The sequence below is a fragment of the Rhinoderma darwinii genome, chromosome 1 (assembly GCF_050947455.1).
Source record: "Rhinoderma darwinii isolate aRhiDar2 chromosome 1, aRhiDar2.hap1, whole genome shotgun sequence".
NCBI classification, from domain to species: Eukaryota; Metazoa; Chordata; class Amphibia; order Anura; family Rhinodermatidae; genus Rhinoderma; species Rhinoderma darwinii.
In genome coordinates this window covers 282,375,695-282,395,603 of record NC_134687.1, presented here as the reverse complement: position 1 = coordinate 282,395,603, position 19,909 = coordinate 282,375,695, and the positions used below count along the sequence as shown (strand labels likewise).

Sequence of the window (19,909 nt, the reverse complement as noted above, 5' to 3'; positions counted from 1 at the left end):
GCATTACCATCCCGCCGACTACTAGCTGGGCTGTTCTCCCGGCTGTTAGGGAGATCAGTATCCACTAGGGCTGCCTTTTCTGAGACTGACACCCTCGCATCATCACCCAACCTGGCAATTTTGCTTGGAATGCCAGAAACCGGATCGGCCTTCCTTGTCTTTGACCCCTTTCTACTGCCCCTAACTACATTAACCCAGCTACTTACCTGATCCTGCTCACCCATGTCTTCACCCTCCAGTTCTAACCCACTAACTGCATGCTCTGTGAGCAGCAAGCTCCGCTCAAAATTGTCTATCCTCCTCAGTGTTGCATTCTGCTCCTCCAGATCTCTAATACGAGCTTCCAGGTGAACAACATGCTCACATCTGCCACAGAGATATTCACCCTGGAACTCCGGCTCCAGTCGTGTATACATATGACAAACTGTGCACTGAAGAAAACCTCCAATCTTGCTATCCATTATCCAAGTTACACCAAAACAGCGAACAATTGTCAAAGAAAAAGAAGAGTACGGATTTCATGTGTATTCATTATCCGGACACTTGATTAACGTTAATGTCTGTGTATGTGGCTGCAGATGCTGCTGTGTAAATGAATGGAGAGGAGTGCATGACACTGGTTGGTCAGCGTCATACACTCCTCTATACAACGCCCACTTGGTCAAAAAGTAAAAATACGCCCACTTGGGCATTAAGCAACACCATTAGCATAAACCAAAATCGCTAATAAAGTGGTAAAAATAGATCGTTTTTTTTAAAAATAAAAAACATTACTGTCACCTACATTACAGCGCCGATCTCCTTATGTAGGAGATACGGCACTTATAATGTGGTGACAGACTCTTTAACAAACACGTGCTAAAGGCGGCCTTTAGCACGTGTTTGTTAAACTGCTGTAACGTTTTTATTTGTTGGGCTAGCGACGCGATTTTTGCAAATTTTTTTTTCATAGACCATGCAGGCTTATTTTTTCATAGTTTCATACACATCCTTTTTACTATTTTAGAATTTGTAGGCTTCTAGTTTGATGACTGTAAAAAAAAAAATTTTTTTTTTCCCCAATCCTATGGACGATTTTTGGATTGAATCTCTATTTTTGTTAAACTGAAAAAAATACAAAGACACAATTCAATAACAGTAGCTTAGTTAAAAATTTTGAGAACCATGTAATGACTGTGGTATGTTGTGCTATTCAAGACATAGTGGTGATTGGCTGATTAATTTTGGATGCCATAGTTGGTCCAATGTGTTCCGTACCCCATTACTCACAGAATATAATGTAACTACCGGTTGTCACATACAGAAGGGGGGGGGGGGCTTGTGGTGACAACTTATGTTGCAGATGGAAGGGTCCCTGGATATAAGGTGCATAGTTATAGTTACATAGTTTGTACGGTTGAAAAAAGACACATGTCCATCAAGTTCAACCAAGGGATGGGAAAGGGGAAGTAAAAAAATTTGCTACACATAGGAGCTAATACTTTTTTGTTCTAGGAAATTATCTAAGCCTTTTTTAAAGCCATCTACTGTCCCTGCTGTGACCAGCTCCTGCGGTAGGCTATTCCATAAATTCACTGTTCTCACAGTAAAGGCCTGTCGCCTCCGCAGGTGGAACCTTTCTTTTTCCAGATGGAGGGAGTGCCCCCTTGTTTTTTGAGGGGGTTTTACATGAAACAGGATTTCACCATATTTTTTGTATGTGCCATTCATATATTTATATAATTTAATCATGTCCCCCCTTAGTCGTCTTTTTTCAAGGCTAAATAGGTTTAATTCTTTTAATCTTTCCTCATAACTTTGATTCTCCATGCCCCTTATTAGCTTAGTTGCTCTTCTTTGTATTTTTTCCAACTCCAGGGCATCCTTTCTATGAACTGGAGCCCAGAACTGAACTGCATATTCTAGAGGAGGCCTCACTAACGCTTTGTAAAGTGGTAATATTACATCCCTGTCCCGCGAGTCCCTGCCACTTTTAATACACGACAATATCTTGCTGGCCTTTGAAGCAGCTGATTGACATTGCATGCTGTTATTTAGTTTGATTTGCAAGTACACCCAGATCCTTCTCAAGGGACTCCCCCAGTGTAGCTCCCCCTAGGACATATGATGCATGAAGGTTGTTCGTACCCAGGTGCATAACTTTACATTTATCTACATTAAACATTTGCCAAGTGGACGCACAAACACTGTGTGTTCAAATCAGCTTGCAATTCACGAACATCTTCCATAGACTGACCATTACTACGTAGCTTGGTGTCATCTGCAAAAATAGAAATAGTGCTATTAATCCCATCCTCTATATCATTAATAAATAAGTTGAATAATAGTGGTCCCAGCACTGAACCCTGGGGTACACCAATTCTCAATCCAATTACAAACTATACTATCTAAACCTATAGTCCTTAATTTACCCATTAGACGTCTATGAGGGACAGTGTCCAATGCCTTTGCAAAATCCAAAAACACTATATCCACAGCGGCCCCTCTGTCTAGGCTTCTGCTCACCTCTTCATAAAAAAAAATCAGGTTGGTTTGACAACTTCTGTCCTTAGTAAAACCGTGCTGGCTGTCACTTATAAGACAATTTTTTTGTGACATAATCCTGTATATAGTCCCTCAATATCCCCTCAAACATTTTCCCCACAATTGATGTTAAGCTTACTGGTCTATAATTACCCGGGGAAGACCTAGAGGCCTTTTTGAAAATAGGCACCACATTTGCCCTGTGCCAGTCCCTTGGTACTATACCAGTCACTAGAGTATCTCTAAATATTATGGAGAGGGGGACATAAATAACTGAACTAAGCTCCTTAAGAACTCTAGGGTGTAACCCATCTGGTCCCGGGGCCTTGTGCACATTTATTTAATTTAGCTTGGACCATATCTACATTCATCCAAGTCAGTATATCAACTGACCTATTAACAGCACTGGCATCGGCTACATCAGCTGCTCCTTCTTCTGTTGTATATACAGAGCTGAAGAACCCATTTAGTAACTCTGCCTTCTCTTGATCCCTTGTGAACAACTCCCCATTACCACTATCTAGGGGTCCTACATGTTCAGACCTTGGCTTTTTTGCATTTATATACTTGAAGAATTTTTTGGGATTGGTTTTACTATCCTTGGCCACCTGCCTTTCATTTTGTATTTTTGCTGATTTTATTACCTTTTTACAGATTTTATTAAGCTCTTTATAATTTACAAAGGCTACAGCTGTACCCTCAGATTTGTATTTTTTTCAAATGCCCTTTTTTTGTCATGTATTGCCCCTTTCACAGAAGGTGTAAGCCATGTGGGGTTTAATTTTAGTCGTTTATACTGGTTACCTATAGGAATAAATTTTGCACTATAATTACCCAAATTAGATTTGAAAATCTCCCATTTATCATTTGTCCCATTATTTGACATTAGTTCTTCCCAGTCTATATCCTGAATTGCCGCCCTCATCCTGGGGAAATTGGCTTTCTTAAAATTAAGTGTTTTTGCCCTCCCAGCCTGCGTTTGTTTTTTACAGTATAGGTAAAATGTTACTATATTGTGATCACTGTTACCGAGGTTTTCACGAACATTGACATTCCCAACAAGCTCTGCATTATTAGAAATGACTAGATCCAACAGAGCTTCACCTCTAGTCCGATCTTGGCTAAAGAGAAAAAGAACAAAAATTCTTACCACTGCCCCAATAGGTTTTACAGTGTTTGCCTTGATTATAGATTTTCTCATATTTCATTATAATTTTCACATTATTTACCCAAGCATTAACCTTCGGTGGGGAGCTAGATATCCACTTTCTAACTATAAGTAATTTTGCAATAAATAATAATAGTTTTATTAATCCACTGCATCTTATAGTTAGGTAGATATGACATACAGTATTTTTCTATCTGTCATATCTACCTATCCATGTCATATCTACCTATCCATGTAGCGATCTCTTATCATCTACTTCTATTTTTTTTATTTTTTATTCACTTTTGTAATGTCCCCACCGCTTCTTGCTTTTTTATGTTACAGCTCTTAGCTCTTTTCAGGCTTTAGATTGAGTTTCATCGTAGGCACCCTTGTTTTTTGCATAAGGTCTTGTATCCGTTATGGCATTATCTCATCAAGCTCATGCTGTTATTTGTTAGTTGGTTAATGGGAGAACTTTTTTGATTTTTTTTTTTTACTCTGTTTAGATTTCAATGGGGCATGCAGTAATTCCAGTATTCCAACATCTACATCAGAGATGCCGGATTATATTCTGTGAGTATTTAAACAAACCTTGTCATTGTATCTTTTTACACTTATACTGTTTAATTGTGATGCCTCTTTTTTTATTTGTAATTTCTTAGGAAATATGCAGCAATCTCATCGCAGGAACAGCGCCAAAGTTACAAGAATGACTTCAATGCAGAATATAATGAATACAGAGATTTACATGCAAGAATAGAGATGATAACCAGCAGATTTACACAGCTAGACGCTCAGCTAAAACAGCTGTGCCCGGCGTCTGAGGAGTACAAGGTAAGCATCACGGACCAATATGGCATGACTTTTAGCGAGAAGCACTTACAATTGTGTAGGGTGATATTTGGCTTGGCCACATCATAGAGTAATGATGGTTGCAAGGAGCTGCAGCTTTAGAGTAAGAGCTAGAAATACATTGGAGTATGTCTTCTGTAACTCGTACAGTTCAGGTTTTCTTTAGGTCAACACTGTATGTTGGAGGCATTGTGATTAATTCCTACATACTCCTCTAACTACATTCACAAGTGGTAGTGGTTTTAGTGAAGGAGAATCCATATTCCCCACAACTAACCTATACACTTTGTTCATAGCACATGCATTCTTTGCATGCAGAGCTGATGGTCGTCACAACAAGCCTCTCTCATCTCCTCCTTGGTAGTAAACTAGAATGTAACCACTAGAGGTCAGCAAAGTGTTACTTCACAGTATTTTGTCACAACTTTATTTTTTTGCTTTTGTAGACTATCCACGATCAAATCTTACAAGAGTACCGTAAAATTAAGAAAGTAAGTATCAAATTATGTTGTACATCTAATTTATAAACAAAAAACCTGTTAAAATTCTTAACCTTGCCATCTAAAAAGTTGTTTGTTTGAGTGTCTCTGTCTATTTGTTTATATACAGAATATTTATTTTACTCTGATATTCTAGACAATGGACAGTCCTAAAAAAAGTTTGTAGAATTTACTTGTAATGGTATTGAGGCTTGAGATAGATGAATATTTTACAGTTACTTTTTTTCAATCAGGAGTCTCCACTTGACTTTCTCTACTTAGTCTTCATGTGAAATTTGTAGTTTTTACTTATTTCTTTGGGTTTTTACACTAGGACTGGATGATCGAAAACCAGATAAATGGAATTTCACGGTATCTCTCTTTATTTAGATCTCCTATGTTATTATGTGACCTGCAATGTCTTCCTACACAGTAGGCTGGACAGTTGCACTGCACAGTAGTTATTTGCATCCTGCTGCAAGGTGAATAGAATTGTCCTGTTTGGCTCCTTTTTGCATCTGAGCTGTGTAGCCTTGTTCAGAGCTCCACAATAGAGTTAAAGAGGCTCTGTCACCAGATTTTGCAACCCCTATCTGCTATTGCAGCAGATAGGCGCTGCAATGTAGATTACAGTAACGTTTTTATTTTTAAAAAACGAGCATTTTTGGCCAAGTTATGACCATTTTCGTATTTATGCAAATGAGGCTTGCAAAAGTACAACTGGGCGTGTTGAAAAGTAAAAGTACAACTGGGCGTGTATTATGTGCGTACATCGGGGCGTGTTTACTACTATTACTAGCTGGGCGTTGTGTATAGAAGTGTCATCCACTTCTCTTCACAACGCCCAGCTTCTGGCAGTGCAGCACTGTGACGTCACTCACAGGTCCTGCATCGTGTCGGCACCAGAGGCTACAGATGATTCTGCAGCAGCATCGGCGTTTGCAGGTAAGTCGATGTAGCTACTTACCTGCAAATGCTGATGCTGCTGCAGAATCAAGTGTAGCCTCTGGTGCCGACACGATGCAGGACCTGTGAGTGACGTCACAGTGCTGCACTGCCAGAAGCTGGGCGTTGTGAAGAGAAGTGGATGACACTTCTATACACAACGCCCAGCTAGTAATAGTAGTAAACACGCCCCGATGTACACACATAATACACGCCCAGTTGTACTTTTACTTTTCAACACGCCCAGTTGTACTTTTGCAAGCCTCATTTGCATAAATACGAAAATGGTCATAACTTGGCCAAAAATGCTCGTTTTTTAAAAATAAAAACGTTACTGTAATCTACATTGCAGCGCCTATCTGCTGCAATAGCAGATAGGGGTTGCAAAATCTGGTGACAGAGCCTCTTTAAATGAGAGAGACACATACATTGATTTGCTTTCTATATACAAAAGTTCACAGATGAAATGTAATTTTGTATAACGTATAGATAATTTATTGATAAACACATTGTCTTAAAGGTAATGGACACCTTTGTACTGAATTATTATTTATTGTTCATTTGCTTTCCTAAATGCAAAGTTGAGCAACTTTCTAAATAGTCTCTATTAAAAATGTCTTGCCATCTTGCTACTGTAGAGTCTGTGCAGCTCTTGTAGATAACTATTTGTGCTGCTGCTTCTAACTTTAATCCATCAGTCAATTTCTCCTGATAGACTGAAGTGATCTGCTCCTCCCTCCCTTCTCTTAGTATTAGAGAGAGTAGAGAGGGGGAAATCTTCCAGGTCTTCAGGCAGGGCAGAGAACCCAGGCTGTATCAGAGTGTAGCTAGGGAGGAAAGCAGAGGGGGAATCACGCAGGTTATCAGTGTAGAGATAAAGTTGTGCTAATACATGAGAGCTAGTGAAGGCAGCAGCATCCTGGAGTCAGAGCACACATCCAGCATGTATAACTGGAAGGGACATACCCACAAGACAAAGGTCTGACACTAGAGCAGCTTGTAAATTGAATATCAGGGGGTCTGAGAATGAATGAAGGACTGGAGATTACGACCTGAAACTTGGTGTAACTTTTTTAAGTGCATTCCAGGTGACCACTAACCTTTTTCCTATGTCGAAGGTTTCCATAGCCTTTAAAGAAGGTTCTTGTACTTTTTACTGATCTTACAACTATTTTCTCCTCCTTACAGTCAAATCCAAAATACAGTGAAGAAAAGAACAGATGTGAATATCTTCATAATAAACTGGCTCACGTAAAGAAACTGATTGCACAGTATGACCAACAGCAGTTTCAGTCTTGGCATTAATGCCCACATCCAGGTAGCAATATCTTTGCACCTGGGTACTTGACTATTTTATTTTTTGTTTAATTATTTTTATTTTAAATCCATGTTCTGGTTATATATTTTCTCCGACCAGCACCAGTGAAAGTATTTGCCGTAAGGAGCAGTCAGCCTTTTGGTTGAATTCATTAAATTTTCTTTTCCTGCCAAACCAAGTAGTGGAAGCTGCACTTGGTTTAGAAAGTTTTTCCATAAATACAGTTTTTATATCTTTTTTTTGGCCCTTTACCCTTTTTTTTCGTCACTTTTAACATCGGTTGGACTAATAAGAAATATACAAATGCCAAAAGAAGATATGCTATTTTTAGTTCCTGAATTATTGCTGGAATCCAATAATAAAACAATTAATACTGTCGAATGTATGCTGAAAACTCTGTGAGGTATAAAAAAATAAAAAACAAAAGAAAAAAAACTTGATGTAAGTCATTCTGACCTATTAAGTAGGAATTCATAAGTCGTGTGCATTTTGTATATGAGCACCATATCTTGTAGACTCTCCCAGCGCTTGGAGTATCATCTGGTTGAGATTCTTCTTCCCTGTGCATAATTTACACCTTTTCTAACTGTCCGCAGTGAATTAATGTGAAAAGTTATCCTTCTCTTTACACTAAAAGAATGAACTAGCAAATATCCAGCAGCACCACACCATTAAGATGTAGAACCTATGCCATGAGCACCTCTACTGAACCCTATCAAAAAGGGCCCATGACCAAAGCTCCTATCACAATATATGAAGTAGGTAGTCTGATATCATAACATGCACGGGCTCAAATCACACACATTTTTACCAACTGAAAACCTGTAAGTAAAACCTGTTGTCTTGTTGGGTAAAGTCTTTTAGGTTATGTCCTCACACACAGGACATGCTAAGGAATTTCTGCAACAGAAAATTTGCAGTGGAATGTCAAAAAAACAGCAGATAAATCTGTCACAGAAATCTGCAGCAAATAGTGCGTTTTTGATGCGCATATTGCTGCGGATTTAGTGTTAAACATTGATTATAGCAAAGTATATGTGCTTAGCTTTTTATTTAGCTTCTTATTACTTGCATCTGTTTCTATCAAAGATGGGTAACAATCACCCAAGTGTCTCGAACCCAGCATTCTCAGAATTCTGAATGGTCTCTCTAGCAATGTACTGACCTACTTCCCAGTTTAAAAAAATAAATCACATCATAAGGCAATTTTGCCATTCAGGGAAACAACGAATATAGAAGCTCCAGGATTCATATTTGCAGATAACGTTCTTATTTGTGTGTTGTCCTCACATTTGTTAAGGATAAGTGCATGATCTACACTTCTTACACTATGATCACATCACGATTTGGCCCTACATTTAGTGTGCATGTTGGGAAAGCTCCCTACGTACATACTAATCGTGTCCAATAGGGCTCCATTAACTGACTGAGAGCAAGAGTGTCCTTTTGGCCTCTTTCAGGCTGGTACCTTTTTGGAGGATGTAATTGCGTTGTATACTATAGTATTCCATCCTGAGGGATACCGAAAAAAAAAAGTATTTTACACGGTATACACTACCGTTCAAAAGTTTGGGGTCACCCAGACAATTTTGTGTTTTCCATGAAAACTCACACTTATATTTATCAAATGAGTTGCAAAATGACTAGAAAATATATTCAAGACATTGACCAGGTTAGAAATAATGATTTTTATTTGAAATAATAATTTTCTCCTTCAAATTTCACCCCATGCTTCCAGAAGGCCCTCCCACAAGTTGGATTGGCTTGATGGGCACTTCTTGCGTACCATACGGTCAAGCTGCTCCCGCAACAGCTCTATGGGGTTGAGATCGTGTGACTGCGCTGGCCACTCCATTACTGATAGAATACCAGCTGCCTGCTTCTTCCCTAAATAGTTCTTGCATAATTTGGAGGTGTGCTTTGGGTCATTGTCCTGTTGTAGGATGAAATTGGCTCCAATCAAGCGCTGTCCACAGGGTATGGCGTTGCAAAATGGAGTGATAGCCTTCCTTATTCAAAATCCCTTTTACCTTGTACAAATCTCCCACTTTACCAGCACCAAAGCAACCCCAGACCATCACATTACCTCGACCATGCTTGACAGATGGCGTCAGGCACTCTTCCAGCATCTTTTCAGTTCTGCGTCTCACAAATGTTCTTCTTTGTGATCCAAACACCTCAAACTTCCATTCGTCTGTCCATAACACTTTTTTTCCAATCTTCCTCTGTCCAATGTCTGTGTGCTTTTGCCCATATTAATGTTTTCCTTTTATTAGCCAGTCTCAGATATGGCTTTTTCTTTGCCACTCTGCCCTGAAGGCCAGGATCCCGGAGTCGGCTCTTCACTGTAGACGTTGACACTGGCGTTTTACGGGTACTATTTAATGAAGCGGCCAGTTGAGGACCTGTGAGGCGTCTATTTCTCTAACTAGAGACTCGAATGTACTTGTCTTATTGCTCAGTTGTGCAGCGGGGCCTCCCACTTCCCTTTCTACTCTGGTTAGAGCTTGTGTGTGCTGTCCTCTGAAGGGAGTAGTACACACCGTTGTAGGAAATCTTCAGTTTCTTGGCAATTTCTCGCATGGAATAGCCTACATTTCTAAGAACAAGAATAGACTGTTGAGTTTCACATGAAAGCTCTCTTTTTCTAGCGATTTTGAGAGTTTAATCGAACCCACAAATCTAATGCTCCAGATTCTCAACCAGCTCAAAGGAAGGTCAGTTTTATAGCTCCTCTAAACAGCAAAACTGTTTACAGCGGTGCTAACATAATTGCACAAGGGTTTTCAAGTGTTTTCTAATCATCCATTAGCCTTCTAACACAGTTAGCAAACACAATATACCATTAGAACACTGGAGTGATGGTTGCTGGAAATGGGCCTCTATACACCTATGTAGATATTGCATTAAAAACTAGACATTTGCAGCTAGAATAGTCATTTAGCACATTAACAATGTATAGAGTGTATTTCTGATTAATTTAATGTTATCTTCATTGAAAAAAACTGTGCTTTTCTTTCAAAAATAAGGAAATTTCTAAGTGACCCTAAACTTTTGAACGGCAGTGTACTTTTTTTTGTTTACATGGGAGTTTGTGTGACTGATGCCACTGTATTGAATCCCTCGCCGGTATATGTTAAACATATACCTTTGAAAGATTTCCCAGGGCTGTTATCCCCCTTTAGAGCATTAAATAGCACTTGGCATGGGGATTCTGACCCTGTATGGACCGTGATGTCTGGCTTTTGTCTACGGAGTCCCTGGCGAGAGCATCTCTGGCCGAGGACTTCAGGACTAGAGAAGCCGCTGGCGTTTCTGTCCATATATGGACAGTGACGCCAGGGGCACCTCCAGGACCGGAATCCCCAGCCAGAGTGTTGCTGACGCTCTGGCGGGGATTCTCTCATTACAAAGCCCCTATTGTTGCGGTCCATATATGGACTGTGACGTCAGGGGGGTTTTCAAAGATAGGAGTCCTCTGCCAGAGTGCTTGCGATGCTCTGACCGGGGACTTTAGTTGAGAGGCCCTAACATCACTGGCCATATACAGAGTTCGGGTGACATATCCCACTGTATGCCTTTACAGTGGGATACGTAGATGCATTCTGTCAAAGGTGCACGTCGGAACTCCTGCCTACTTTTACCTCCGATGGAAGGGAAAAAACGTGATGTGAACAGGGCCTTAATCTGTGATAATATGATGTTATGTATGATGGCCACTGTAACGAATATTGCAAGGGTTAACAAATGAAAAATAAACCACACCAGAGATTACATTTCGTTTTTGCATAATGCGTATTGCAGTTTGCCGCAGCGTGTTGTCCATTCTAGAATTCAGAATCCCATTTTGCGGCAGCCACTTTATTTTGATGTCTGGAAATGACGTAAAAGTTGTAACACAGAAGATGCTATAATCTAGGACCATGGATTGTAAAAATTTGACAATTTTAAGAATGTTCGTTTTAAAGTTTAAAGCTGTTCCCCAAATAGACTTTTTGTAGTGGGATACTGCAAATTTAACACGAGCAATGGTTGCAGTCTAGAGACTGTATTGTCAGAACTACCCCTGATGGGAAAACCCTTTTAACTGTGTCTGTCTGTTTAAATCTAAGTTTGGCAAGACTTCTGTAACTTGGGCATGCAACGGATGCCCTAATAAAAAAAATAATCCAAAATGCCTATTTGCGCCTTCTTTGCATTGTGTCCACACCATTTTAGTATGTATAGCGCTGTGAATGTGGCGACGATGTCTGGCACACTCTACTAGCATAGAGTGGTGTGCTTTCTTTTGGTGCGCCAAATGGGAGCCCCTCGGGTTTGTTTTTGGAGTTTGTATGAGAATCAGTCCCATTCTTGTCTATAGGCTGTGTCTGGTTTTGGATTCACTTGAATGGGGCTGAGCTGGAATACAAGGCACAGGTCATGGACAATTGTGGCGCTGTTTCTAGGGGAATAAAAAAGGTAAATTGTTTCCCTCTAAAATCCTACACCCTCTTTAAGTCCCCATGCACACGACCGTGCAATATTTACGGTCAGTAAATACTGCACGGACGGGCCACAGAGTCTCATCTGCATTTGCGGACCGGGCTCACAGTAATAAATATAGGAGCACGGTCCGTATATGCGAAAAGTAGGACATGTCCTATTTTTTGCAGCTCATTTCTACAGCCCAGACACACACCCGTAAGTATACGGGAAGGTGTCCGTGGCCAATAGAAATGAATGTCAGTATTTAATCTGCAATTACGGATCTGTAATTGTGGATAAAAAGTATGGTCGTGTGCATAGAGCCTAAGGCATCTGTGCAGTGTCCCAGGTTAAAGGTGTTTTGTCCTGGTGCCCCCTTTCCTTATAAGTGACCCTCAATCGTGATACTTCTCTGTGGAAGATATACTTTATATGGCAGCATGATGCAGGGTAAGTTTGCAGGTAATCCGTGACCTTTTTGATCGCCTACTTTAAAAAGTATATGAAAAAACATATGAGGCTCCTATGCCAGTTCTTTCAAATTACAGGGGTTTTGCGCTAGTTAGTTCCTTTTTCAAGAGACCATTTGCATGTTGTGTAGCAGACTGAAAAATAAAGACCATGACTTGAATAGACTTGGGATACCGGATATTCAAAGCTTTTGTCAAGCTTGAGGGAGTGAGAACCTATTGAAAAGCTTTGGCAATGTGCCTGTTGGTAATATGTCCTTCTTTCTTACATACCCATTGAGACCCAGCCTTCTGCTACAGAGGTGGATTGTATCCCACGCTTCTCTTTTCGCTTACAAAACTTTGGGGTTTTACATATATATTTTATATAACGTCATTTTCCCCCATCATAAATTTTAAGAATATCAAAAGTCACATGCCAAGGGCTTTTATACAGGTCATAGAACAGTGAGGTGACTAGTGTTTTCACTTGACAGTTAAAGAAGCACTTCCATGAAAATTTTTGTTGCTTTGCCCGTTTGTAATGGGCATCTTGTACATGTATATGCTATTTATTTGCTCACGGAGCGTCACATTTTCAAAACCGGCTCCGGTCGGCTCTCCCGTGATCTTTAATCTGGCTGACCGATTCACACAGCGTCTTGTGTGGACCAGAAACCAGTATATGAGACTCCGAATGTGAGTCTCCTAGGCTTACATAGAGAAACTGGCTTCCGGTCCACACATAGGACGCTGTGTGAATTGGCCAGCCAGATTAGAGATCACGGGAGAGCCGAATGGAGCCTGTTTGAAAATTAGACGCTCTGTGAGCAAATAAATAGCATAAACCTTTACAAGTGGGCCAAACAATACAAATGTTCATGGGGTGGTTCTTTCAGGGTATGTCTGCACCAAGCAGTTCATAGTTTGTAGGATGTTCTTTGGATGTTGACCTGTGCTGTACATACTAGCATACTAAGGACTGTATTGCCACAGCATTGATTGTGTAATCATTCCATCCCCCATTATTGGTAAAATAAATAAAATCTGAGCATCCGCACGGACCATATTTACTTCTGTAAATGCATTGACTATATATCCCAAAGGGTTCTATGTTTTTACTGAGAAAATAAGGTAATAAGTGTGTGGGGGGAGCAAAACAGTACAGTAAGAACTCCAGGGCTCCAAATACAAGGATACCATCTAAATGCAGAGTGCCGTGTCTTGACAGACAAATAATATCCGGTATTAATGTGTGGTGAGCGTCTGCACAGAATAAAGTCGCATGGTGAGAGGCCTAGAAAAACAAAAAACATAACTGATTAAACAGTCTTACCCTATCTAGGCAATGGTTAACCCTAGAAATCAAGGCAACAGATAACAAAACGGACAGTCTGTTTAACTACAAGGAACAATAGGAAACACCAACTCTTTGTGTCCTAGAAAGAAACGCTCAAGGAGTCGTAAGCGATGGGGTAGACGGAAGTGGGGAGCAGAGAGAAGAAGAAGAAGAAAAAAAAAAAAGTATTTGCCAGTTGTAAAGCTACTTTGATTTACTATTGGAGGCTTAGAGCTTACAATATGTATTGTGTGCATGATATTGTTGACGCCCACAAACCAGTGAGAGTGGTTTCTTACGTAGAGTAATCGCTATGGAATTTTGTGTGGAAATTCCGCAGCATTTACAGTAGCAGCAAAGTGGATGAGACTAATAAAATCTCATGCCCATGCTGCGGCGTAAACGCTAATAAATTGACCTGCGATGCGGAATTTAAAACCGCAGCGTTTCAATTTATGCTGCATTTTGGCTGCGGGTTTTCCCCATGGATTTCAATGGTGATGCAAATTCCGCAACAGAAAACCATGTTTTTCGCAGCGATTCCACCGCAAAAATCGCAACTTAGGGAAAAAAGAAGACCTACTTACCCAGAACGCTCTCCACCTTCCTGCAGTCTGGCCTCCTGGGATGATGTTTCATTCCATTTGACCACTGCAGCTAATCTTAGGCTGCAGTGTAACATGGCCTGCAACGTCACCTTGGGAAGCTGGTCTACGCGCAGAAAAGAGTGGGGGGGGGGTTGGTATGGTAGTTTTGTTTTCTTCTTTTTTGTACCCCGGCACTGCATTCCGCAGCGAAAATTCTGTTTGAAAAACCACACCACAATGTGGTGTGGTTTTTCGGACAGTAGGTGCTGTGGGTTCCAGATCTGATACGCTGTGCAGTTTTTACGCAATGTATCCGACCCATGGGAACCCGGCCTAAGTAGGTTTTTTTTTTTTTGTACTTGCCAAGGGCAATCTGAGTGGTTTAGGAGACATAGGGCTGAGTGGTCAGGTAGATGCCAACCAGTAATTATGGAAGAAATCTCCCTTATTTTTGACCAGAAGGATTTAATCTTAGAGCAACACAAGAAGACATGGAGGATAGTGCCATCCTCCAGAACACTGTGCCAACAAACGCAAAATATAAGCTGGAGTCGTCTTCTAACACGTGGGACAAGCTATATCATTGCTAAAGTTTTTAGAATGAATTTCCTGGTAATAGTTGTTAATGGACGCTGTTTGAGCAAGTAAGAGAATTGTATCTTTCTGTTCAAAAGAGAGGTATAGGTTGAGACCTTCTCCCGGAGTAAAGGTGGTATGTCGTCTGCGATAGGGGTCCTCTACCTTAGCTCTGCATGAGCTTCTAATATTTTTCTGGCACAGGTGCCCATATTTACACTAGCCTTTTCCAAATTGTTAGCAGCCGTAACAGCAGTATAAAAAGCATTGGTGTCATACCATAGTAAACACAGATATAATCTTATTGCTTCCCTTTTTATGAAGCTGGTTAGGAGGGAATTTTTTTTTTTAAAAACCTCAGTGTAACATAACCTACTAGAACCTCTAATGGTCAGACAGGCCTCTGTTTGATTGTATCCCTCATCTTCCTTTCAGCAGTAAAACAAAACCTTCGTATCATGTTATGATTTCAGGCAATTCTTAGAGCTGCATTGTCGTGTTGTCTTATAACTGAAATGTGTGTGTGGCTATTAAATCATATAATCTCTAGCTTTGGTACGGCAGTCCTAATCCCAGATATATTGTCTTAATTCCTAATCTCTTGTGTCCTATATTTGTGACGTGACTTGGACATACTGCATGAGCTGGTCATCGCCCCTAAATAAGAATCTTGCACTGTATACGGATTCGCCGTACTTTCTGCTGGTTATTTTCCGTGCGGAAGATCCGCAATGGATTACAGTACCAGCCATTTTGATGAGAGTTGAACTAATTTCATCCACATGCTGTTGAACGTTTTCCTCACAAATATCAGATTCTCAAATCCGCATAATGCTCGTTCTCCTACGGATTACTGCGTCTGTGACCGATCTATAAGGTTTTCACAGCATATCTACTGTAATGAAAGAGATTAGTCAAAGATTGGAGAAAAAGGGTCTGTTTTTAGGTTCCTTTTTTTCCAGAAACAGCGTTAAGGGGGGTTTTACACAGGACGATTATCGGGCAGATGGGCGTTAATATAACTCGTTGCAGATAATTGCCCTGTGTAAATGGCAGCGATCAGCAGATGAATGAGCAAACGCTCGATCATCTGCTGGTTGTATAGTTTTTAAAAAAAAGTTACAAATTATCGTTGTGGGCAGCACATCTCCCTGTTTAAACAGGGAGACGCGCTGCCGACATGATGATAATGTATGGGGACAAGCGATCGGAGTAACGACCGCTCGTCCCCATACATATCTCCATGTGACCGGAGCAAGCGAACACCGATCAACTATGTCTCGTTGAATGGCGCTCTGTGCAGCGGCCGCCTATGCGCCGGTGTAAAAGGGCCTTAACTCTTGTCCATGTGCTGTGTCTGATATTGCAGATCATCCTAATATACTTGAATGGAACTGAGCTGCACTGCCCGCTGACCAGAGTGATGCTGTTTCTAGGGCCCTTTCTTCTAATCCCAAAAACTTTCCTGAGTAACATAACCATTATGTAATGTCTTCCAAATCTGTTTTATGTCATTGACTTCTTACCAATAGCTGATATTTAAAGATAAAGTTGTAGGCACAATCTTTTATTTCCCATGTGGAAGGATTTTTTTTTTGTGAAGGGCTAGCAGTTCCCACTGTAGTTCCCTGGGTAAATTTGACAGGGCTACATTAAAATAAATAAACACCTGAATATTAAAAAAAATAAAAACATTGGACTCTTTCTACAATATTCCAGGATGCAAGCGCTGCTAGTGTCTGTGGTACACCAGCTAAGTATCGACTCCAAATATAACACAAAAATGTAAAGGAAATGCACGGCACTCACCCGGGGAATATCAATTTCAGCTTATTATTCAATGTTGAGGCGGGTCAAAATGGAAGACATATACATGGCAGGCGGCCTGCAGCCGTTTCATGTCTTCTAGATGCTTTCTCAAGGTCCGCTGGGGTCAAACGTACTGACTCAGAGTCATGTGTAAGCACTGACCATTACAAAGTGTAACAATTTGATCGGAGCTCATTTTTCTGGACGAAATTGGCTGGTGTTAAAGGACCCTTACTGGCAGTTAATAATGCTTTGGTATACTCCATATACCAAAGCATTATAAAAGCGTTAAAATGATTGCATTGTAAAGTTCCCTAGTAAAAAGTTATGGCTCTTTGAATACGGTGACATAAAACTATTTTTTTAATGAAATTAGGTTTTATTGCGCAAAAGTGATAGAGATGAGCAAACAGATTTGGCACAAATTAAATGCAGTCTGAATTTTCCAAGAGTTTTGGATTCGCCGAAATACTAAACTTTTGGGGTTAGCCGCGTACGAATCCTCAAATTTGCTGCAGCGGTCACATGGGACAAAATTACATCATCCCAGGAGGCTGACAGGGACACATTGCTACAGATGGCTAGAGGGGAATCGGAAGTGCCCTGTTTGACTCTCTGATGTCTTCTAGGACTGGATCCAACTTGGATACAGTCCAAGAAAACATCAGAGTCCGACAAGGCAATTGGGGCACTTGCGATTTGCAGCAAATCATTTCGGGGCTGATTTTATCGAATCAGCCCAAAAACGAATTTCCAGAAACTGGCTCGTCTTTACTGGTAAAACATTTAAAAAAAAAAAACTACATATTTGGTATTGCAGTAATTTTATTGTGTCCATAGAATAACGTTTGTGTTATTTATCCTGCATGTTGAGCGGCGCAAAATAACAATGCCAGAATGGCTTTTTTTTTCCCATCCCCCCCCCCCCCCCCCAAAAGCATTAATAAAAGTTAATCAATAAGTAATGTATAACCAAGTATGGTGCAATTCAAAGATACAATATCGCAAAAAAAACAAGCCCTCATACAGCTATGCTGACTGAAAAATTGTACAAAAATTTTTTATGCAAAAATTCAAAATAATCTTGTGGTCCTGAAGGGGGTAAAGCCCAGGAAATCAATTGAATTATTATAACAAAATATAACATTATAACATTCCTAGCTTATTGAGCCAGGACAACAATGAGTTTGTAGAAGCAGGCCTGAACTCGTATGAATCTATATCTAATGAATGTAAGGAATTTCAAGTGCGTCAATATAAAATAAGTGTTTCTGGGATTAGTGATTTGTGTTTATGAAGGTGGAATTAGAGAGATAAGTATTGCAATGTCAGCCTCCCTTCTGTATTCTGCGACCTGTGCATTGTGGTGTTAATACCAGCAGAGGATGCTTGGCAGATCCCGGTACTGGAAATTTCCACTGTCTAATGAGATGCTGCTACTAGTCCTGGAAATTTCCACCAGCATCCTCCATCCAGCTCCTCATTAGCCATTCCGACAGCTTCTAGATTCTTCAAGCCCTAACAACTGTATCACAATGCTGTGGAATCGAACTCATAAACTGGCAACGTGCCTCCCACAGCTCATCCCTTGGTATCATTTTGCTTTGAGAATTTTTTTTCTGCTGGAAGTATAAATAACTATAAGAGCGTTATCTCGTGGATAACACTTTAAGCTTAATGTTATTTCATTCTTTCCACAGACTTTGCTGCTGCAATCCCACTTTCTGTATATTACAATGCCATCTAAGATTCCATCAGGGTTATTTTAGTTTGATTTCACCCCTCCATCTGTCAGCAGTCTGTGACATGTAATATAGATGTCATTGCATCGCGAATGATTAAGGAGAGACTATTAGGCTGCATTCGCAGTATTTTTGGTCTTTGTAGTACCTATATTTATTTTTTCCCGTTAGCATACCAGGAAAATGTTACTTGTTAGCAAAAATTTGTTTGTTAAATGAACAGTAATGCAATTGCCTCATACATCAGCATGTCACTTTAAGACAACAGCATGCAGATTACAGCATCTCCAGGTACTGACTTTAAGGGTCCTTTTTATACCAGCCAATTTTGGCCATAAAAATGAGCGCCAATCAACGAGATCACTTGTTGATCGGCGCTCATTTGCGCCTTTCACAAGGAGCTATGATCCGTATGGAGATAAGCAATCGTAACTACGATCGCTCGTCCCCATGCATTTCCATTATGTCGGCAGCACGTGATGCCGACACAGATTTAATATTTTGGGCTGCAAAAACGATACGATCAGCCAATGAATGAGCGTTTCATCAGCTGATTGTTGCCCTGTAAACCGGGCAATGATCGGGAGCTCATATGAATGCTTGTTTGACTGATCATTGGCCAGTGTAAAAGGGCCTTTAACCCCTTCCTGCTCCTGGACATACTATTAGGTCATGGTAACGGTATAGTTCGCGCTCCATGACCTAATAGTACGTCACGACACAAACGGGCTGTGACAGCCGCTGTCTCGTACAGCAGTTGTTGCAACTTCTACAGCGGGGACCGATCGCTGTGTCCCTCGCTGATTAACCCCTTAAAAGCCGCGTTCAATAGTGATTGCAGCTTTCTAGGGGTTAAACCACCATCGACGGCCCGCTACATGATAGGGGCAGAGATGGTTGCTATGGCAACCGGACGCCTAACAATGGCGTCCGGCTATGCCATCTACGGAAGCCTAGTGGGTCCTGACAAAGTCAGGACCCACTATGCTTGCTGTCAGTGAGTAGCTGACAGCTCTAATACACATGTAGTGCAGTGTATTAGAATTGCGATCAGGGCCTGCTGCCCTCAAGTCCCCTAGTGGGACAAAGTAATAAAGTAAAAAAAAAAAAGTTGTGTAAAAATAAGAAAATAAAAGTTTTAAAAGTAGAAATCCCCCTTTTTCCCATATCAGTCCTTTTATTATTAATAAAAAAGAAATAAACAAACTATACATAATTGGTATTGTCGCGTCTTAACGGCCTGAACTCCAAAATTATTTCATTATTTATCCCGCGCGGTGAATGCCATAAAATTAATAATAATCCGTACCAAAATCACAATTGTTTGGTCACTTCACCTCCCAAAAAAATTGAATAAAAAGAGATCAAATGGTCGCATGTACCTAAAAATGCTACTGATCGAAACTACAGTTCATTACGCAAAATACAAGTCCTTGGTACATTTTAAAGGGAGGCTTCAATTCCACCAGTACCTGCCGAGTAAGAGGGCAAGGTATGGCGTCAGTGGCGGATTAAGAAGACCCTGGGCTGTTACCCAAACTTGGGCCCCCCTTCTCCACCGCCACCCTGCCGCGCCGTAACTATTGCGAACACTACCTTTTTGCACAAGCATTAACAAACGGGTGTTATGATTCCCCTTTCACAGGGCTGTGTACCTACATACTGAAAGTATC

The 19,909-nt window shown here is 40.6% G+C and overlaps 1 protein-coding gene across 1 annotated transcript in view; it reads left to right on the top strand.

Annotated features, from left to right (window-relative positions):
• The window catches only part of ELL (elongation factor for RNA polymerase II), a 110,630-nt gene extending 102,930 nt beyond the window's left edge, over positions 1–7,700 (top strand). Inside the window, exons 9-12 of the mRNA XM_075864498.1 lie at positions 4,180–4,246; positions 4,336–4,507; positions 4,972–5,016; positions 7,138–7,700. Coding sequence (XP_075720613.1) covers positions 4,180–4,246; positions 4,336–4,507; positions 4,972–5,016; positions 7,138–7,254 — 401 coding nt within the window. The 3' untranslated portion in view covers positions 7,255–7,700. The remainder of the gene's footprint in view (positions 1–4,179; positions 4,247–4,335; positions 4,508–4,971; positions 5,017–7,137) is intronic.
• The last annotated feature ends 12,209 nt before the right edge of the window (positions 7,701–19,909 follow it).